The sequence below is a fragment of the Sceloporus occidentalis genome, unplaced genomic scaffold (assembly GCF_023333645.1).
Source record: "Sceloporus occidentalis isolate IW3139 unplaced genomic scaffold, rSceOcc1.0.p SCAF_1, whole genome shotgun sequence".
NCBI lineage: Eukaryota > Metazoa > Chordata > Lepidosauria > Squamata > Phrynosomatidae > Sceloporus > Sceloporus occidentalis.
The window spans coordinates 261185968-261209077 of record NW_028316981.1 but is presented as its reverse complement, the minus strand read 5'-3'; the positions used below and the strand labels follow the sequence as shown (position 1 = coordinate 261209077).

The 23110-nt window shown below is 40.0% G+C and overlaps 1 protein-coding gene across 3 annotated transcripts in view; it reads right to left on the bottom strand.

Annotated features, from left to right (window-relative positions):
- LOC149323805 (uncharacterized) overlaps positions 1–16243 on the bottom strand; it is a 60261-nt gene extending 44018 nt beyond the window's left edge. The window contains exons 1-3 of one of the 3 annotated variants that reach the window (XM_089492559.1): positions 11654–11848; positions 6252–6345; positions 717–3167 (exon numbers count right to left, since the gene is read on the bottom strand). In XM_089492559.1, the coding sequence (XP_089348685.1) occupies positions 717–3167; positions 6252–6345; positions 11654–11656 (2548 nt within the window). In that variant the 5' untranslated portion in view covers positions 11657–11848. Of the gene's footprint in view, positions 1–716; positions 3168–6251; positions 6346–11653; positions 11849–15832; positions 15987–16148 lie in introns of those variants that run through there. The other 2 variants (XM_089492566.1, XM_089492572.1) reach the window with 2 other exon arrangements.
- Positions 16244–23110: the final 6867 nt, after the last annotated feature.

Genomic DNA, 23110 nt, shown 5'->3' with positions numbered 1-23110 from the left:
AATATGGCAACCCTATGAATACTGGAAAAAGAAGAATTGATTTTACAAACATTATTCATTTATTTATTCAGTTTGGCCAAACTGGAATTTGTATTCCTTTTCCAAGAACACTGAAGGCAACATCTAATTGAAACATCATGCTTTCACCAAGGGGGCCAGCATTCATAGGTATAGACTTATTTTTGCCATACTTTATGTTCTGAATATAAACCTTGTTATTGGAATTTATTTAATGTTCATTCTATTCAAAACTCAAGGCCTGCTCAAAATTAGTAGAGTGTTTTGATTAAAAATTGTTACTCAAAGTGACAAATAGATGAATCATTACATCATAAAATGACAGCAAATGACCATTAAATTTAAATTGCTTATGCATTAGAGTGAAGACATGTCAGTGTGACATAATTTTTTGAACGATGGACTAAAATCTAGAGACCAGAGTATGAAGTCTTGTTTGGCCATAGAAACCTAACTTTTTTGGCCATGGAAACCCTGGGCAAGTCACACTCTCTCAACCTCAGATAAAGGCAATGGCAAACCCCCACTGAACCAATGTTGCGAAGAAAACCCCATGAAAGGGATGCCTCAGGGTCATCTTAAGTTGGAATGACATGAAGGCACACAACAACAAAAGTTCATAGGTTGTCAAAATTATATCCCATTGAAGAATTTGCTTTAATGCAAGTATATTTTTTGAGGAAAATGCAATTACTCACCTAGCTGCTTCACCTGAATTTTTGGTGATAATGGGCCAGGATTCTGGCCTATATCCACATTTATTTCCCTTTGTATTTCAAGATCTTCACAGCTGGGTTTCAGTAATTCTGGCACTTCACCTTCTGCTAAATGTGTTTCACAATCACTGCTGGAGACCAACTCTGGTGCTTCTGTGGAGGTACTGATCAAATTATGCTCATCTTCTAAATTGTTAGAAACTGAACTGGTCTGAGCAGAAATATCTTCATGTATAGAATGTCTATGGATGATTTCAGACATTTCCTGCACTTCAGTAAAGCTCTGGAATTCATCATCAAGTTCTGGTTCATCTGCATCCAACAGAGGTGACATAAAAGATTCCCTTATGCTACAGGGTAGTATGGGCTCCTTTTTCATTGTCACATCCAAAGAATCTGCAATAGTTTTACTGTCAGCTCGAATGATGAGCCTTCGTTCCAATTGCCCAGTTATTACAGTCATAACTGATCTTCTCTGTTTCTTTTTTGTCCCTTCAGACTCATTTCCATCAAGCTGCAGAACTGAGTGTTCACTTTGTATGCCATCTATAGTATCTTTAGGAGAAATGTTATTGTGATCAGTACTTGTACTTGATGGGTGTCTGGAAACCAAGCCAGCTTGACCTTCTGGTGCTTTATTTTCTAATTCTACATATGCCTGAACTTTATGGCGATTAGTCCCTACAACCTCATCATCCAGCCCACCTTTAGCAAGTTCAGTGTATTCCTCACATATATCTAGTCTTCCCAGAGGCTCACATGGTCTATGTTTCTCCTTTTCTTCTCTACTGGAATTAGCGATGGAATGAAAATCTTCCACAACCACCTGGTCCATTTCTTCATAGTCCTCCATAAATTCAAAACAATGATCCATGAAAAAAGCACTGTTTAGTTTTTCTTCCAGCTCAGCATGGTATACAGTCATGTCATGATCATAAGAGGTGAAGCCATAGGAGCATGAAGATTTGAGATCTCTGAGATTACTGAGTAATGATGTGAAACTGGAAGAGAGCTCTGTACTGCTGATAGTTGCATGGTGGCTCTGATTGCAGTTATTTAATGATTTGTTTGGCTTGGGCAGGACCTTTAAGGCTAAAGATGGCATTGAATAGAAACCTGAATCTCTTCTAGGGGGGAATGAAGACAATATATCAACAGAAGTGGCTGGGAAAGAATATCTTCTAATGGTGTTTGCTTCCAGATGTGAGACTACCATAATATTTCTTGTATCAACCAAGCTATTATTCCTTATTTGGTGTACATCAGTCATCCTTTCATTAGGTTTATTTCTGAAATGGATTTCTCTGCAACTGTGATCTTCTTTTGGAGATTCCTCAGTATAGCTGAATTCTGAAAAAAACATATCCTTAAAGAAATCTTTTCCATTGGCACTCTCCATCATTTCACTATTTTTCTCTTGATACAAATTACCTCTGCCATCACAATTTAAGGCAACTGAGAATGTATCTGATACATTCTTATCACCTACCAAACTTAAAGAAACAACCTCAGTTGCACAGATCTCCTCAGGATCAGCAAATTCAAGAGGTGGAGGAATAAGAGCACAGCACTCTGGGCTTATGTAACTTGTGAATGATTCTTCTTTCTCCTGAAAACTGAAGTCTGATTCAAAATCTGAATGGAAAGATGCCTCTGTTGTTGAATAATTGGCATCACTGGTAAATTCATTACCATAATTTGATCTGCTAACTTGACCACATTTCTTTGGTTCATCACCAGGTAGAATACTAACTGTTAATTTCTGCTTCCTGTTGCTACATTTTATCTTGATTTCCTTCCCAGCAACGGTTAATTTCACTGAAGGGTTCTGGTCATTGGCAATTTGGATTGTGCATTTTGATGGTTTATCATATTTTCCAGAAAAATCAGTAGGAAAATTAGAGACCTTCTGCAGTTTACAACAATGATCTTTACGACACCTTCGTTTTTTATGGTGTCTCCATTTTCCAGCCACATACTCTGCTTCAGTATTGAACAATTCATTTTTTTTCACTTCCACTTTCACATTGAAAGAACCACATTTCACTTCTGCAACAAATGCATTCTCTGACTGAAGAGAGTGTACCGTTTCTGAGGTTTGTTCCTGATTAGCATTTCCAGTTAATGTAGTTTCTGATTCATCAGTGTTTACATCTGCTAAGACATTATCTTGCAGACCAGAAAAACCCAGTAAAGAACAATCTTTTTCTTGTTTCCCTTCTTTTGCACTGTCACATGTATTATCTTGTTCTTGGTTTTGAAAGACATCACTGACATTCTTTTCCTCACTTGTTACTGTGCAAGAATTTCTGTTTTTATCAGTCTCTGTTATATCCATGACGTCCCTCAAATTTGTTTTCGATGGATTTTCACCTGCTCTGTTTTCAACATCTACATTTTGCTGGCATCTGCAGAAGATTGGCAAATGTTCATCTAAAGAGATGAAATAAATTACAACAGTGTTACTATATTTAGGTTTAAAGACCTTCAACATCTTAATGCAGCAAAATCATGCCAAACATTGATCCTGACCATTCTCATTTTCCTCTTCCACCCTCCTTGGTAACCTTAAGTATATATCCACTACTATGATTTATTCTATAAATGCAATCTACTCACTAATGAGACTAGATAAGCATGTAATAAGGGAGGAAGTAGGGTGGGTGGGTGGGTGGGGGGGGACTGGGAAAATGGCAGTAGTCTAAGATCTTTCATTAGCTCAACTATCAAAACATTTAAAGACAGGAGACCATACATGCAGACTTCTTATTTTGAAATCCCTTCAAATTTTCCTAAAATGATTGACTCCGGCATTACTGCAGACCTTGCATAGCTTCTATAAACAACACAAATGTCAGAAAGATTTATTTTTGGAAATTATGCATATATTTATAATTTATGATTCCCACCCACCTCAATACCCACCCACCCCTTATGTGGTACATGCTCATTAAGCTCAGCTGCTTTCACCAGTCAAACAATGACCATCATTTGCTTTACTTGGCAGCAGCTGTGTTTCCTTTGGCCCACATACCCTGCCCATATGAATTTATCAATAAACAAGTTGTCATTAAAACATTCAAGCATAATGTTTGACACCCAGAATAAATGGATTATTATGCATCTAACAATGTAAGCCAGTTGGAAACTCCAATGACTTGTCTTTCTTGTCCCCTTCACTGGATGATTGCTTTTCATTTTGGCATACAGCTGAGCAATTAGTGTAATTGGTGTAGCAGGAGGGTAAATGACACGAAAAACACTCTGTTGTCCTTTGACAACCTGCACTGTACAAATGAGCCCTAACTTTCATGGTCTGCTATTCTTGAGTGTCAGTTGACCACTTGTTTAGGCCATGGGGCTCATCACTAGGTGTCATGCCAATGTTACTTCCATAATATTGCTGGTAAGAATTGCTTCTGGGTGGGCAGAACCCCTTCAACTGCAGTAATATCTAAATCTGATATTCCTGTGGCATTTCACTCTACCCAATTATAGTGCTCTGATTTTACGTTAACTGCCATGGTCCTGTCCCATGGAATCCTGGGGTTTGCAGTTTAGGGAGAGTTGTTTAGAATTCTCAGCCAGAGGGTTTTGTTGCTGATCAAAACTGTAAATTCCAGGATTCCATATGATGTGGTCATGACAGTGAAAGTGGAATCATAATGCTATAATGGTGCAAGGTCTGTCACATTGCATGGTAAATGCCTAAAATGACTGCACTTATTATTCCCTATAGCACAGGTGAGTAAAAGGTGAGAGTTGGGGCTGCATTGACCTACCATGGGAACTTTGAGGACCATGACCCCAGAATTTTTCAAATTTGTTTTAATAAAAAGGATCCCTATTCTCTCCACCAAGAAGCACAGGGGACATTCCACCATGTTTTTGGGTCACCCTGACTGTTTGAACCCAGGAGAGGCCTCTTCCAACCAGGAAATAACTGTTTTGGTTGTTTTATTTGGACAGCAAGGGCCTCAAAAACAGCCTCATGGAAACTACACTTTAACTGGTTCTGCACTGTGGGTACACAACAGGCATGTTGCTCTTTACTATGTAAGTTAACTGACCTGAGTGAAAAACTAATTGCAGATATTGTTTCAGCCAACTGGGTGGAATCCATTTTTTGTAAATGTTGTGGGTGCAGAAACTCACAATGCCAGCAAAACACACAAGATTCCACCAATACAAATGAAATTAATAAATCCAAACAGTCAGATGCATATGGAGAAAACATTTGCCCCAAAATGGCAGGGTGGATTTCTGCCTTGTTATACAAGATCTCTGCATGTCTATATAAAGAATTAGTAGAGAATACCATACCACTGTGGAGCATGTTTTAAGAATGTTTTAGGAATAGTGATTATATTCTCTAGGAAAGTCATATTATAGAATGATACATCTATCTTTGAGACCTACAAAGTAGCAGGCTGTATTAGTCTACAGCTTCATAGGCCACATGAAGGTCCTCTGGGCTAGGGATGGGTGAACCTTCCAGTTTAAGGTTTGTTTGTTTTTTTTAGTTTTGTGTTTGTATTTTTATTGGTTTAAGGTATTTCTGTATCACCACCCAATCCACAAGAGCTCCCAAGGTGATGAACAAATAAAAAAACAATTAAAACAATACAAGGATAAAACATTTTTAAAAAACACATTAAAATATTTTTAAAACCTTTTAAAAGAAATCTAAACACAACTCTTAAAAGCAATTTCAAACATTTTTCTAAACTTAATGTTTCTGTCTTATTTCCATATCAATTTGGCTGTTTTTTTTAAAAAAATCAAACCTTTCAAGACACACTTTTGTATGTGTTTCCCTATTAATATACAATTATGTAATGCATTTCCTTTAATATCTGCATTATGAATTGCAGTGCAGAACCTGGAAAAGTCCAAATGCCAAAGGATAAATACATTCTCATATTGGGTAAATACATTCTCATATTGGTTGAAAAAGTGTATATTGGGTGGATCCAAAACAAATGACTTTCTCTTCTGTTCTTTCTACGAGTATTCTTCTTTACCCAATACAGGTTTATAACTTTGTATTAGGATTGTATTAAAATGTTATTTGGATGATGCTATACTTTCCAGCTTATAGTCAGGGAAAAGCGGATTTGAGTTCAGTCATATTACAGTCACAAAATAAAACATAATGGATATTTTTTAAAAAGCACAGCCGAAATACCATTTCCCAAAAGAGTGATAAATAACAACCCCATTGGGCTGAAACATTATATCATAAATTTACTGCTGCCATTTATACATATTTAATAATGAAATCTTAGATAAGCAATACGCTAGTAATTCAAGCAAGAAACAGCTTTATGACACTGCACCATATTGATTTCTATCATTTATCTTTGGAACAGAGCCACAATTCCTCGAACCACAGCTTTGGCACAAGTCACATTTTTGCGATTGCAACTTTGACAGAAGGGATCTTTGAGAATTGCTGACTAGGTCGCTGTAATCAGTTCGCTCTTAAGGAATGATGAACTACAGTTGTAAACTTACTTTCTCGAGTATCTGAGCTTTTCCTGCCCTTGCAGCTTCTCCTCCTTTTTCTGCTCATGCTGGAGGCCTGATGTTTCTCTACCTTCCTCCTGCTCTGCAATGGGATGTGGAGATAATCATTAGGTAGTATTAAGTTTCAGGTTCTCTCTCCTTTTTGATTTGTCTTCTTTTTTCAGGTCAATAACCACAGATGAGCTCAGAAGTCCAGAAGAAACTTAAGCTGACAATAGGTTGAAGGGTTTCACATACAATCTGGTATACCACCAATGTCCTTGAGGTACTGGTGAGATATCATATTTTGTGATGTTGGGTTGTTCTGGTGCATCTCCCTCTCCTCCTCCCTCCCTCTCTTTCTCTCTCTCTCTGTGTACCTCTCCAAACCTTGAAGGTGCAGAAAATATTCAGCAAATCATTTAATTCTTTATGCAATAAATCACAAAGTATAGTTGGACACAGTATCTTTAATACCTGACTTGTTAGATTATTCTGACCACATGAAGGATATAAACAAAATTCTTTTAAGCAAGCCTGTTTTCTGAGGTAGAATCAGAGCTGGGGGGGGGGGGGGGATTATACGTCCCATATGTAACTCAGTATTGTGCTACTCCTCTCTGTTAAAATGTGTACATTCTATTGTATAGAACCTTTTTTTATTTTGCATTTCATTGCTTGAGCTTTGTGCCTGAGACAGGGATGCAAGGTCATCTTCTCCCAGCCTTACTCTCAGGACAATTCTTTCACCTATGCCTGGTAAAGAACCATTCTAATTCGGCTCTGAAGAATAGGCAACCGTATCCACCAAAATTTCCTAAAAGCAGGTTGCAATTTAAAGTCACAATAGATTCTCTGCATTTGGCAGAGGGAATGAGTGAGGAGCTTCAGAACATACAGCAGAACATTTGGGGTGTCAGTGGCATGGGAATAATGGCCATGTTAACTCTGATATGCTGTTCTGCTCTGTGTTTTGAATCCACATATAATGTTTCTGAAGCAGAGTTGATAGCAAGCCGATTTCAAGCATCAAATTAGGACTGGATGAGGTGATAACATAATCTCCATCTGTTTTGATTTGTGGAGGACAATCTTGATTAATCATCACACTTTTGTCATATCACTTTTTAGTTGCTTTAAAATTGTTTCAGGACCCACTCACCCCTCCATGGACAACACAATTCATGGATGTTCAAATCTCATTAAACACAAAGGCATAGTGAAATGGTGTCCCATAAATAGAATGGGAAAATCAAGGTTTGCTTTTTGGCATTAATATTTATATTTTAAAATACTTTCAAGCCATGGATGGTTGAATCCATGGATAAAGAAGCTGTGGATATGAAGGGATGGCTGTAATATTTGTTAATTAAAGCTATTTCATATGTGTTTAAAAAGAAGACAAAGCCTGCTTTATTTTTTTGCTAGAATTTGTGTGTGGGACTGGTTGTTGCTCATTTTGTGTGAATACAAATTATGCTTCTTGTGAGATGCATCACCACTTCTCACATTCCTCAGCATCAACCATGACTCTTAATTGGGGAGTCAGTCTCTCTTGGCTTACCGTTGTCATGAAAATAACATAGGATCAGGTGTGTTTCTGTGGGACAGACAGAGAAATTGGTGTCTTGCCTTGACCTCCTTGGATGAAAATGTGGGGCATAAATGACATAAAGAAAGTATACTTTTAAATATTGAAGGCAACACACCAAGGCCTACCAATTACCAGAGGTTGCAGTTTTAGGCCACAAATGGAAAATAAGTATTTTATTTTTATATCTTTTATTGTTGAAGATGAATAGTTTTGGAATTATTATACCACACTTGCCCCCAAAAGTTGTCTTGTTCTTTGAGCCTTTGTGGTACAGTCAACCCTTGGTATTCGCTTGGATTTGTTTCCAGCACCCCTCAATTGTGAATACCAAAATCTGTGGTTGAATACCATGGTGTAGTAAAATGTTCTCTCTTATATAAAACAGCAAAATCAAGATTTGCTGTTTGGAACTTATATATTTTTAGAATATTTTCAATCTCTGTATAAAAAATCAGTGGATATGGATAGCCAACTGTACGTTCGTGTGAGTAGGTTTACACCACTGGGACCCTTTCTCAGGCAGCCAAATTCCTGGGGCTAGCCCTATGCTCACTATTTTATTCAGCTGGTATTTAAGATAGCAATAATTGTAGATCAGTCACCCACAGCCTTGAGAACGTAGGGCAAATAACTCTTCCCAGATGAACAAAACCTTCTTTTCCTAATCCCACAGGTAAGTCCAGCAGGGCTTTTACTGCCTTCTTTAACCTTCCAGTTTAGTAGAGCACTGAATATAGTGTTTAAATTCCTGATTAAAATCATATAGAGCTGAAGAGTTTGCAAGCTGAAGCTCTGACTAACAGCTTAGGGGGGATTATTAGGCTCAAACAGTGGCAGTGCAATTTTAAAAGCTGAGATAGAGGAAACAGTAATTGACAGTATTGCAGGAGTAAAATATTTCACAATGTCATATATATCTATCTATGTGTATGCATGCAGCTGTGGAACAGTCAAGATATCCTTTTTAAAAAAGGTGTTGATAGGAAGTTTTTAGCTCTGTCAGTTGTGTTGACATGATGCGTAGAAAATCTCTATTTTAAAAAAAGGAACACTTTAACTGTCAGATGATGAAAAGATAGTTTCCAAGGCCCCCACCCCTCAGCAGCAGTTGCACAGTATATGGCAATATCTTGTCTCTTCCAAACCCACAACCATCTTAAAAGGATCAACTCAAAATGGGCACTCTCAAAGCTCCACACAAATAACAAGGCAATTCATCATCCTCCCCGATCGAACAGCCACACTAATTCTTTAAACAATTTCCCTCCCCAGAGAATGCCTCTAACTTCTCCCAGTAGGAAATTACATTTTAATGGGCCATGCAATATCACAAAGAAGGTTAGCTAAACAAATCTTACCATGGCACAATTTTTCAAATATCAAACCCAGGCAGACATGCTTTATTACTATCTTTTTCCTGGTCCAAAGTTATCTTTGGTTAACTGAATGTAATGGTAATGAAAAGATTTAGGTAAACCCAAAACAAAATGCGTATTGTCATTTCATGTTCTCAGCATCCTCAAGATACTCAGTTCATATATACTCTCTAACATTTCACAGATGAAAACTGGGATATATGTGGCCAAGAAAAATTAAAGTGTGGTCAAGATGGTAAAAGTTAATAATACAGTGGGACACACACGAGCTAAAAGATGCTGCAGCAGTTTGTTTTCACTTCAGTCAACTGGGAAGCGCAAGATTCAATCCTATCCTTTACTTGCTGCCCTGGTAAATTAATTAAATGCAAACTATGGCCGGTTACACACCGGCACTTGGGACGTCCGCAGGACGTCCCATTTTAAAAAAGGGGCGTCTCTTCTAGACGCCCCTGGGTCTAATACGGACTCTGTCCGTACAATATGGCGCCGGCCGTTCCACACGGCCGGCGCCATCTTTACATATCGGACGCATAGCGTCCGAACGTGTCACGGCACCTATGACGTCGCGAATGCACCAGCGGCGCCTCGCGACGTCATAGAGGCGCCGCAAGAAGGAGCTCCATTTTGGAGCTCCTTTTTTGCTCCGCGCGGGAGCTGCACGGTGTGGCTGCTACAGCTCCCGCATGGAGCAAGCGGCGGCGGCAGACCGCCTCAAAGCGGTGGTCTATAACCCGCCCAAGTCTGCACTTTGAACTCAGTTTGCTGCAATTGAAATTGGGGAAAGTGGGAGAAGGAGAAAAATAGGGCATTTTAAAGGCAGCTGAAAAGATGGGATGTTAAAGTTTTCATCAGGACTGTCCCTGAAAAACTGGAACAGTTGGAGGGTATGTTTGCACTGTCAGACAACCCTACTTGTATGCGGAAACATGAATGCTGATCAAAGGCTGCATCTGCACCACAGAATTAATGCAGTTTGACACTGCTTTAATTACCATGGCTCAATGCTATGGAATTCTGGAATTTGTAGTTTTTATATTGTAGTTTTTATAATTTTATACTATTTTAGTGTGATTATTTTAATTGTTTTAAAATTTTATTGTTGGTTTGTGAACTACCTTAGATCCCACTCTGTGGAAAAGGCGGCATATTACTTACAGTCATGCCTGCGTTTTCATGGACTTGGGGTCAATGTCCCTCAGAAATATGTGAGGGGCAAATGGAGGGTGACACAATGGAGCACGTGCTCGAGGTGCATGAGTGGTGGCACGCACAGGAGCACGCCGCCATTGGAGTCAATAAGGACTCCAATATTGGCAATTTTCCATTTTTGCGGGAGGTCCAGAATGGATCCCCTGTGAAAACAGAGGGGCGACTCTAATTAATTAATCCTAAGATTTTAAGATGGCATTTCTAATGAAGTACTTACAAAGCACACTATAAATCCAGTAGCTTTCTCTTTTGTTAAGCAGTTGGCTTTGCTAAAAAACCATTGTTTCAAGGCTGCCATGTGCACCATGGAACTCTTAGCAGCCACTGAAACATTCCATATCTATTGATATTATGGGAAATTGTATCAAAGGCTAATTCCCTCAAGACTTTGAGAATTGAAATTGTTTTCATTTCACCTATACATAAAAGACTTAATTATGGGCAGGTTTTAAACTGTCATTAAACTTGGGAAATAGTTCCTTTGGTGATAATTATCGCGCAATGCCATCTCTGACTTGTCATTGCCATGCCCTCCAAACATTGTTAAAGTGTGACATTCTGCCATTAAAAAATTATAATTAATGATATTTTCCACATCTCCAATAATGATTGTTAACTTAATTGGAATGTATTTCCTCCAATGCTGTTTGTGGGAGGGGGGAGGGGAGAAAAGTGCATTAAGAAATATGGACTGTATAATTTGCACTATGTACTGTGTAATAATTTTTAAAAAACGTGCTGCCATTCATGGGGAAAACCCAGCAACAATGTCTCTAATGCATTGCTGTAGCATTAGTCTTCAGATGTGACAAGTTTCTTGTGTGTCAGTTATAATACTGGGCAGTCATGGGATGCCCAGTCTCAGTCTCTCCTCTTCTTCCCTATCCTTTCCTCCTTGCTATTCTCAAGCAGCTTTTCTTCTTTTTCTTTAACAGTTTTAGTAGCATAACTCTGAAATTATGTTCAAAACAAAAATAAAACCACCACAATAATAATACAACAGTCCTGAAAGCCATGCTGGAGAGGGCATAGAGTAGGAAGGTGGAGTTAGACAGGACTACAAAAGAGAGTAAAGATTCCCCTTTGCAGATCCACCGGTGGATACCAAAATCCATGGATGCTTAAGTCACATTGTCCTCAATGGTGGTGCAGCCATGAGGCCACACCACAATTAAAAACAATGGGATATGCTCTCTCCAGCCACCCAAAGCGCACCTCACTGCTCTCACCATGGCAGGGGGCTGCTTCTCCTCCTTCTCTTCCTTCTCTTCCCCCTCCACACCACTGGCGCTGCTTTCTCCTCCATCCTCCTCTTTCTCCCTCTTCCTCCTCCTCTTCCCACCACCACATCTGCCTCTGCCACTTCCTCTTCCTCCTCTGTCGCCCCCTCATGTGGGCTTGCCATCCATGGATGCTGGAATCCACAGATGACAAGTCTGTGCATAGGAGGGCCTACTGTATGATGGCTGAGTCACACTATTGCAGAGACATGTGAGGTCGAATTGGTCCCAAATTGGGATATATCCAGTCCCCTTTACTAATACAATGGCAATGAGAATGGGGCTAATTTAGTAAATTCCATAAACATATACAGACATGGAGTTAGGAGCCATCAGATGAAAGATATAGAGAGGGGACCATTCTTGAAAACCTACACCTCATTATTGGTGATAACAATAGATTTTGCTGGAATTTGTAAAGGTTCATTTAACCTGCTCTGCAAGAGTATTAAAAAGATCCATGCTCCCAGCTCAACTGTAACTGGTTCTCTTAAAAGTTCTGAGTTAAATATTTCACAGAGAACTCCTTACTTTGGACACCATCTCCTTGCTTTCTACATAGATCTGATGATCTAGCACTCAGATTTTCTCCAACCACAATTAAAAGAAATTCTTTATATTCTCTCATGTATTGACATTAGAGAAATGAAATCAGAAGTCCACACAGAGCATTTTGTTTTTAACAGCAAAAATCTTGGAAGAATGCTAACTCAAAGCATAGCAATTGACTGCACATGCTTGGAAGGAAGCTACATGCTTCTTAGTACTATCTCAGTGGTATTGTTGGCAACTTTCCCACTACCTGCCACTGTGCAGATTTTAAGATACATTGATTCTAATGGGAATGACATTGATCCAGAAAGCATTAGGCATGTGAATGGTTCCATTGACTTCAATAAGGATTACAAGAATGAATGAGGACTGTAAGCTCAAGTCCTTACGTAGCTGCTAAACTTGGAAAATACAAAATGCTCTGCCTCCATTGACTTAAAGATGACCATGATGTTTAGCCTTTTACAGGATTAGATCCATGCCATACTAAAATAGTGGTCAAGTTACAAGGTTATTCTGAACCACTACCACTACTCTGGATAGATTCAGAATACGCATCTGGTATATTTATAACCATGGAAGTAACAGACATAACAGATTACTACCCTTTCCCAACCCAATTAAGCTGTTAAAAAAAAAGCATTCACCACTATCACTGTGATCAATAACATATTCATTGAAAAGGTTAGAGTGCTTGGTTACCTTATTTATGTGATTGCTTGCCAAGTGCCGGTGGTTTAGTGATGTATATTTAGATTCTGGATACAGCTTGCAAATATTTACTTATTAAGATGCTTTCATTTAGAAATAAATCTATATTGCTAGGCTGTTACAAAAGCATAAAGCTAAGCAACTTTATAATGCAAAGCACTGGTTTAAAAGGGAAGTAGAAGTTGTAAGGAAATGCAAGAAAGGTCAAAGAGGGAATCCAAACAGCAAATAAACAGGGAGTCACTTATTCTATTACTTTTTCCTATGGTGAAGAACAATTTAGGTTTAATAGCACATTTCCAGAACAGCCACACTTTTATAATCTTATACCATTTTGAAAGGGGAAAAATACCTTGTAGAAGCAAGCTGTTTCTACATCATATCTTAAAATGTTTTATCCCATTAAGAGGCAAAGCCTAGTCAGAGTGTAATGGCCAAAACATCAATACTATTCAGAAACGCAGAGAGAATATACCTCTTCAAGATCATCTGAAACTTAGACGCTCCACAAAATCCAATTTTAGCACTCTTTATTACTTTTTATGTCCACTTTTCAGCGCTCTTCCTTCCCATGGGTCAGTTCAACATCCTTCATTCTTTGTGCCTGGCAATTACTCCTGCGATGCATGAACTAGACAACCGGGCAACTGACTAAAGCCTGCATAACAGGGAGAGAACATCTTCTTGCTTGCTACATAATTTCTCTTTGATTCTTTTTTAAAATAAAATACTCCCTTTTTAACCCATCCCAATTGCCCCTAATACACAAAGTATCATAAGCATCTTAAAAACTTTTATGCAACAATTTTTACTATTCTTTCTGATGCTATTATAACCAATGAAATGGAAATCCGGATCTGGAAGATGATTACTTAGCTGATCAGAGTTCTCTGTGTCATAGATTTGTTTTCAATTGAGTCAAATTGAAACTTTGGAGAAGGCTATTTTCAGGAGAAAAATGACATGGTTGGAAAGGGATGTAGATGGTGGAGGTGGGTGAGTGGAATGAGGCTCCCAGTAAGAATTCTCCCTCATGAAATGTTCCTTCAGTCCTCAAATTTCTTGCATTATATTAACTTAAAATTTTAGATAAGCATTAGAAATACAGAAAGGGGTCAGGCAAAGTTACAAGGGAATGGAAACACAGCAAATGTGAATCCTTGGTGAGAACCATTTTCAGTGTCTCATTCTCTGCAATGATAAAAATTTGGTAAAGGTTTATTTGTGGAGCCAGAATTCTGATTTTATGAAGCAATCCCCATATTTTGGCCCCTTTTAGCCAAGCCTCAGAATAACTGCCACCAGTTGCAGAGGTCCCAATCCAGATTGGGTTCCACTCTGAATGCATTTTTCAGGATAGAGACATCACAAGTTCCAATCACATCACTCCCGTGCCATGTGTACACTGGACATGAGTTGACAGCTGAGATTTAAGCAGATTCAAACTCAGTACTCAAATCAATTGCAGTTTAAAATGCCATTTAGGTTGACACATCCTCTTCAACACAAATTGATGGCTTAGATGCAGACTATCTCTCCATCCTCCCTTTTTTCTTCTTTCCACACAACCTATCAGAAATTTTTTTCAGAACATTTAGCACACCCTCAGGGTGAAAGGTGAGGCTGAGGGCTGCAGAGGGAAAAGGTAATTGACAGAAATAACCTACCTATCCTTCCCTTAGCAGAAAAACACCTTCATTAGATAAAAGCTAGTTCTGCTATTCAATCTGAATAGGTAACCATAGTTCACTGAGTGCATAAGATCTTGAGGGAAAATATGGGCTGCCATCACAGACAAAGACTTTGAAGAAAGTATTCAGATATCTCAAATTTATCATAGGTGGAGTTATACATTTCCAAGATGTCACTGTATTTAACCTAAACAAAATTTAAAGTCAGTTTGGAGGTCTGTGCTAGGTAGGGTTGCCAAGTGTGCCTTACTATAAAGGGTGTCCCTTATTTGAGGTTCAGAAAACCTGTCCCTTATAGGTCTGGCAATTGTCCCTTATTGTAAGGAATGTCCCCTATATAGAATTGAGCAGTTTTCCCTTTAAGATCAACTGAGAAAGATGAACAATTCATATTTTGGGGTATGGGCTTTTCATAAAGATAGGAGTGTGTGCATCATTTAATTTATGAATGTGGACAATGCATGAATTTTACAGAGAAACACATTGCTAAGTTAAGAGAAATAATTACTTTCATTTTTAGTTACAGCACAAACTTGTCCCTTTGTTGCTATTTGGAAAACCTGGCAACACCCGTGCTAGGGCAAATTAACTGAAAAGGTATATAGAAGACTTAGACTAACACAGATTTACTTAAAAGCATGTCTCATGTAGTCAAAGTACATGCACACTTTAGAATAAGCATTGTTGAGAAGGAAAAGTAAAACTATGTTCTGAAATGTATTCATAGAAAAGCAAATTCAGTTGAAATCAGATTTAATACAAAGAAAAATTGCTGAAAAACCTTTTTTGCTGTTTCCAGATTTTTAGAAAAATGTACATTTAGAAACATTGTATGAAAACACAAAAATATCAAACAAATCTTATTCTGGACTTGTTTTACAGCATCATCTTGAATATTTATATTCCGAAATGCATGTCACTGAGCTCAGAAGGACTTATTATTATTATTATCATCAGGTAAGGATATATATTTCAGTCTTAGTATAATAACTAAGCACTTCAGTTTTAGGACAAAAAGTGAATGCTCCAAATGTTGTGTAAGGCTAATGGGGATATTCTCAATGAAACAAAGAATTTGAAAATGTTTCCATTTCACAGAAACGAACATTGTGAAACACTAAAGGTACATTTAGCTAATAATATATAAAAAGAAAACGTTCATATAAATACTTACAAAGGATAGGAGCTAAACATCACTTTCCTTCTTTATGATTTCCAGCAAACCATATGTTCCACAACTGATCAATAAGCTCAGTTATTATGTGCTCTGCTTTCATATGGATGCACTGGGCACAGTAAAGAAAACTAAATAAGGTATATAAGTTTAAAACCCTTTCCCACCCTCTCTCCTTTCCTCTTATCACTCATCTTTTCCTGTACTTTTAAATCGGGACAGTGTAAAGGCACATACATAGTCATGTGTCCTGATTGGCACATAGCATTTATGGTCACTTTTCTAAATGGTACAAGAACAAAAGTAAACCACTCACCTCATCAAATTCTATATAAAGTCCTTCTATTTTTCTGAGAAGTCTAAAACAAAAAATTGGCATTCAAACAAAGAGAAGAGACTAGACACGTCTTGTTAAGTATTGTTAGTATTATTGGCCTGCTCTTTTCATTACTATTTTTGTCACTTAAGCTCAGAATCTGATTAGTATGTTTAATTCCATGGAGTATCAGGAATGGCCTATCTTTAATCAGCCTACTGGCACTCTCCTTCTTTTTCCTTCACGTGATTTAACAGATTTAAAAGAGATGAGAATTACAATTACACTAATCTTTCTTTAAAAAACAAAATGAAAAGCAGCTTGGGCCAAAAGACACTGTCTGCCTAAGAAAAATATATTTAATGGACCATATCACAATAGGCAGGCAGCGTACATCACATATTTAAGTGCTAGCATGCTGATCATTAGTACATTAGTGGAAATGCAGTGGTAAAAATAAAATTGGGACATGAAGAAGCAATTGCTTAGTCTGAAAACTGGAAAATGAAAGTAAAAGGATTTACTGAAAAAAGAAAAGAAAAGAGTTAGTTAAGGCTAAGAATGTCTCTCAATAAATTCAATGAGACTTCTAAGTAGAGCCACATAGTATTTGTTGAAGGGGGGTGATTTTGCAATGTTGTGGTCAGAATGAAAGAAGCAATTAAAGGTTGGAACAAGATTCAAAAACAGCTTTAAAAAGGGAGTACGGAAAAGGTAGCTGGGAGAAACTGAAAAAATGCTTTGTCATTACTGAGGAAGCTAATGCTAGATCTCCAGTTAAAGTCAGGAAAATACAACAAAACAGTGCATTGAAAAACAAGAACTCCTTCTAGATTAATGTGGAATACAACTATTTGCATTATAAACTTGCCATCAAGCATTGTTACACATTTTAAAGCATATTTTCAAAATCTTCAGGACGAGAAACTTCCATTCTTATATATAAAAAACAAAGTGTACATTTTCTGAATTCTGAACTTTGTGCCTGCTGTTTGTTGGTCCAATATGATCACAAAACTTAGGAATATTATACTATTAGAGACATGTTTTACTTAGACAACAACAGCAGCAGCAGCAACAACAACAACAGCAACAACATCTGTCTCCATCACAGTTAAATTGACTTGACCAATCTCAGTTTTCCTTGTTGCTTAGATAACCCAGATTTATCTCTGTTAATAGCACATTTCCTTCAAGAATTGGTAGTGCTTTGATTACATATGTGGTCTGTGGAAAAACTGTCAAGTGTCCACAGAACACAACCCATCAGCGGCTCCAGCGGCTTCCACGGCGGACTTCTGACATGCCACAGAAGCAGCTGTAGGAGCAGAGAATCCCAGGCGGTGGCGGTGAGGAATAAGGGGCTGGCTCTTTCCCTCTTTCCCTTGGCCCGACCGGCTCTGGAGCTGCTTCTCCACCGCCTTTTCCAGCAATGGCACCGAGGGAGCCTGGCTGCGGTACCTGCCTTACAGGCCTCCACAGAGGCTCCCTCAAGCCAGCGCGTGTGGGCATGAGACCCCCCTTATTTCAGCCTATAGGACACCAGGGACGCTGCCGGCCTGAGACTTGGGGGTCATCTTGTTCCATTTAAAAAGTAGCTCAGTTGAAAATTCCATAGCCATCCATCCTGGTTTCTTGAGACACCTCACATTTTTCTTCCTCCTTGTAACTGTTTCAAATTGTGCCTTCAGTATCTCCCTTTTGAGAAAGTCCCATCCGTCTTGATCTCCCTTATCTTTTAGTATTCCTGACCATGGGATCACCCCCAGTATTTCTCTAAGTTTACTAACATCCGCTTTCCTAAAATCTAGAATACGTGTCTGACTATGCTTGGCTTCTCCTTTCCATTGTATAACAAACTCCAGGGGTACATGATCACTCCCACCTAAGGATCCCACCACTTGCACTCCATTAACTAAGTGATCCCTGTTGGTTAGGATCAGATCCAAAATAGCTGATCACCTTGTTGCCTCTTCCACCTTTTGGACAATGAAATTGTCTCCAAGGCAAGTGAGGAATTTGCTAGACCTTGAGGATTTGGCTGAGTTTGACTTCCAGCAACTATCAGGATAGTTGAAGTCACCCATCACTACTACATCTCTCCTTTCTGAGTGTATGGTCATCTGTTCTAGAAAGGCATCATCCAATTCCTCTGTCTGACTCGGGGGTCTGTAATAGACTCCCACAGTAATATCCCTGTTGTTTCCCTCCCCTTTAATTTTTATCCAGATGCTCTCCACCTGGCTGCCAGTATTGATGTTCTGGATCTCTTCACTGGTGTAAATGTCCCTGACATATAAGGCTATTCCTCCTCCTTTCCTGTTTTGCCTATTTCTCTTGAAAAGGTTATACCCCTTTATTTCTACATTCCAATCATAAGACTCCTCCCACCAGGTTTCAGTGTTGTCTATTATATCATATTGGCTGTGTTGTACTAGGAGTTCAAGTTCAGCTTGCTTATTTCCCAAACTCTGTGCATTAGTGTAGAGACATTTAAGACCATGTGTTCCCTTTACTTGCTGCCTGTGCAAACATTTTTTCCTCCCACTGTTGGGTCCTTGCACTGTTTGTCTTGGTACCTCTATGACAGTTTGATTATTTTCTCCAGCCCTTTTGCCTTCCAGAATACTGTCTCCATCCCCCATATAACTCAGTTTAAAGCCCTCCTGATCAAATTTTTAATACTATTGGCAAAAACGTTTTTGCCAACTGGTGTGCAATGCAACCCATCCCTTGCCAGAAGTCCTTCCTCATGGAACCTCAGTCCATGATCCAAGAATCCAAACCATTCTTGGAGGAACCATCTATGGAGCAAGTTGTTTACATCTGCTATTTTCTTCTCCCTTCCTGGACCATGCCTTTCAACTAGGAGAAGAGATGAGATGACAACCTGTGTATCCATCTCTTTCAACTTCCTACCCAAAGCCTCATAATCCCTTATGATATTCTGAAGGCTGTGTCTTGCAGTACCATTGGTTCCCACATGAACCAAAAGAAAGGGGTAATGATCTTGTCAAGTCTTGTCAGCCTCTCTGTCACATCACGGATCTTTGCGCCAGGGAGACATTTTGTCAGGCCCACAAACCACTGGTTCAGTACCTCTCAGTAAGGAGTCCCCCACCACAACCACACGCCTCCTCCGAGGCTTAGTAGCAGCTGTTCCCTTTGGTGGTACTCCCAGGACCCCCTGCTCTGTCCCTGAAGTCAGTCCATGCTGCTCTTCCTCATCATCTCTGATAACAGAGAGAGATTCAAATTGATTCTGTAGTGGCAAACTCCCAGAACGTTCCCTGGTTTCCCTACTTCTGTGTGTGACTGTCCTCCAACCATCTACTTCTGTTGTATGTGAAGTGATCTCATCCTCCCCAGCAACTTCCTCTGTGTGTTTCCCATCCAAGTCCCTTCTGTCCGTTCTGTTTAGGAAAACCTGTTGCTCCTTAAGATGCTGAAGCGTAAATACCTGGGCCTCCAGCTGCCAGACTTTCTCTTCTAAGAGGGCTACCAACTTGCACTTGGTGCAGGTGAAGTTCCCCACATCTCTAGGCAAGAATACAAACATTGCACAAGTGTTGCAGGTGACTGCAGCAGGTCCTTCAGTGTCTATACTGAGAAGTCTTAAGGAGGCACTGAACAAGACTGTGGGCTTCCCCTGCTAAACACCAGTGTAAAGAATCCCTGCTGGCTTGGCTTTTGTCCCCAAGCTCTGTTAAAGAGCTCAAACAACTGGAACTATAGTTACGTAGAGAGCTCCTGGCTACTAGCTCCTTCCAGAGGCAAGTCTCTGTCTCACTTCTCTGAGCAAAAGTTCCCACAAGCCCCTCCAACAATGTTCCCAGGTCAGCTTCTCCTCTCTTCTCCAAAATCTCCTTGAAGAAGAAAAAGTGGTGCGCGCCTCTCCCAGATTTCTGTAGAATTAGGCTTCTGGCTCCTCCCACAGTAGTAGCTCAAAGTATAAAAGTTTAGATCTCACCCAAGCACAAGGACAAAGAAGACCAGCCTTTCCTCCTTGGAGAAATTAACTACATAGGAAGGAATAGATACTTTTGGTATTGTTTAGGCTATTTATTGTATTCCTTAATATATAGAGTTGGCCCTCCACGTTTGCAGCTTTGACTTTTACAGAGTTGACTATTTGCGGTTTTGATCAATGTGCTCTCTCTAGGAATCTCTTAAGTCCTCCAGTGCGATTTGGAGGACCTAGAAGTTCCTAGAAAAACAGTTCTCTAGGCATTTGTAGGTCCTCCAGCATGATTCTATGATCAACTTCTGGCAGATGTTGACCATAAAGATGCACTGGAGGACCTGGAGATCCTAGAGAGATATTATCTTAGGTAAAAAGAATAGTGTTTTTTTTATTTGTGTTTTTTCCACATTCATAGGGTCCCTCACCCCTAACCCTAGCGAATATGGGGTTTCTTTATCCACGGAGTCAAGCATCCAGTTTGAATTTTTTTTAAAATATACACTTTCCAAGAAGCAAACCTTGATTTTACCATGTTATATAAAGGGCACCATTTTACTATACCATTGTATTTAATGGGACTTGAACATCTGTGGATTTTGGATACAAAGGGCCCATTGTACATATACATTCACTTCAAAGGAGAATCACAGACATAGCAATGTTTGAGCACTTCAGCTTAGGTATATTCCATAACATTACATATAGGCCTTATTAGATTACAGTGCATCCTATATTCAGTCATATAGCCATCACATCATCTTCATCAGGGACCTTATCACACATGGGGGGGGGGGGGGCTTGCAGCTCAGATCCGCAGTCACTCCTCTTCTAGCAATGCAAAGTGTGATGTTTTTTCACACCAGATACAGAGTCACTCCTCTCTAGCAATGTGGATTGAGGTTAAAACGTGATGTTTTTCCACACCTGGTTGCCTTTCTGTTGTCCTTTCGAAGTGAGGGGCAAGCGAAGTCAGTTCGATTCCAAGCGAGTCACGTGATGCGGACTCAAGCAAAGGGGAGTGAGTGCACATTGTATTACCACACCAGAGCATACTTTGAGGGTTCAACGATTCAAATCGGCACCCTTGCACATGCTCAGTGGGGCTCTGGATGCTGCCCTCCTTCCCTGCCCCCTCCTTAGCTGTCATCCTTCATCGGTGTCTAGGAGAAGGCAGGGGATGATGGGATAGCTCACTGGGGGTCCCTGCAGCCAAGGTCAGGATGCAGGAGCAGTCAGGGGATGATGGGATAGGTCGCTGGGGGTCCCTGGGATGCAGGAGAAGGCAGAGGATGATTGGATAGGTCGCTGGGGTCCCTGGGGCCAGAATCAGGAAGCAGGAGCAGTCAGGGGATGATGGGATAGGTCGCTGAGGGTCCCTGGGGCTAGGATCAGGATGCAGGAAAAGGCAGGGGATGATGGGATAGGTCGCTGGGGGTCCCTGGGGCCAGGATCAGGATGCAGGAGAAGGCAGGGATGATGTGTTAGGTGGCACAGGGGGTGAGATGGTGATGCAGGAGCAGTCAGGGGATGATATGTTAGGTGGCACAGAGGGCGAGATGGGGATGCAGGAGCAGTCAGAGGATGACGGATTAGGTGTCAGGGTGAAGGAGGGGAGCAGACTGGGATCTAGGAGGATGCAGGGGATGATGGGATTGGCTGGTTGGCAGAGAGGAGGAGATGGCATGAAGGAGGAGGAGGGGGATGACGGAGCAGGACGCAGGGGCCAAGGGGGCTGGCATCGGAGTGCTTTTCCACACCAGACCAAATCGCAGTGCAATCAAAGGCAGCCTGGAAGCGAATTCTGTGAAGTCACTTTTTCCTGTTTTTACCAAAATGAGGGGTGACTTCAGAAACACTGCTGAAGCACTTCACAAGGGGCTCCCATAGAAATCAATGGCGTCTGATAAAACAGTCTCTTTATGACATGAAACCGCATCATTGGAAGTGCAATCACTTTGGAAGTGTGCTGGAACTGAGCTACAAAACCACCAAAAAGCTCCGTGTGATATACTCCCAGGGCTTTCATAGGGCTTTTCTTTCTATTCAGCTCCTTAACAGGCTTCACAATAAGTAATGTTATCTTTTGTGTTCGGTACACTAGAATCTAGTGCACACCCCACTTTTAGTTTGCACCCTAATACCTATAATCAGATGTCTAATGTACTAACTTTTAGGGTTATCTGAGGTCATTCTGAGGTGTTTTTTTACATTCTTTTAATTAGATTGTACGCCATGGGCAGGTTTACTCTTATCTATTTTATTGTTTGTATGTACAGCACTGTGCAAATCTACAGTGCTATATAAATAAAGCATAATAATAATAATAATAATAATAATAATAATAACAACAACAACAACAACAACATAAGGAGCCCTGGTGGCACAGTGGTTAAATGCCTTTACTGCAGCCACTCATAAACCATAAGGGTGCGAGTTCAATACCAGCGAAGGGCTCAAGCTCGACTCAGGCTTGCATCCTTCCGAGGTGGCTAAAATGAGTACCCAGATTGTTGGGAGCAATTAGCTTACACTTTGTAAATCACTTAGGGAGTGCTTAAGTGAACTGATAAGCAGTATAGAAATGTACTTGCTATTTCTACTTGCTATCTGGCATTCTTTCCAGACTTGAAATCTAAACAATCATTTCCCTTCTTTTTTTACAGGACAGATAATTGGCAGACATTGCCACAGGCTCTATATTCAGGCTCCATCTCCATCAGGGCTAGCCTGAAGATAGAGGCTCCTCCCTCCATAACTGTCATCCTTCGGCCTGGGAGGGAGTGAATAGGCTGGCCCAGCTCCACCAGGGGTAGCCTGAAGATGAAGAGCCCTCCCTCTAGTCCATCTGCCTTGATCCAGGCATCAGAGGGAGAGAAGAACCATTGGACTTCATCCCCTTCCCCACCACCATTCCCTTCTCCTTTTGTGTCGTGTCTTTTAGATTGTAAGCCTGAGGGCAGGGAACCGTCTTATTAAAATGAATAATTGTAAGCCCCTC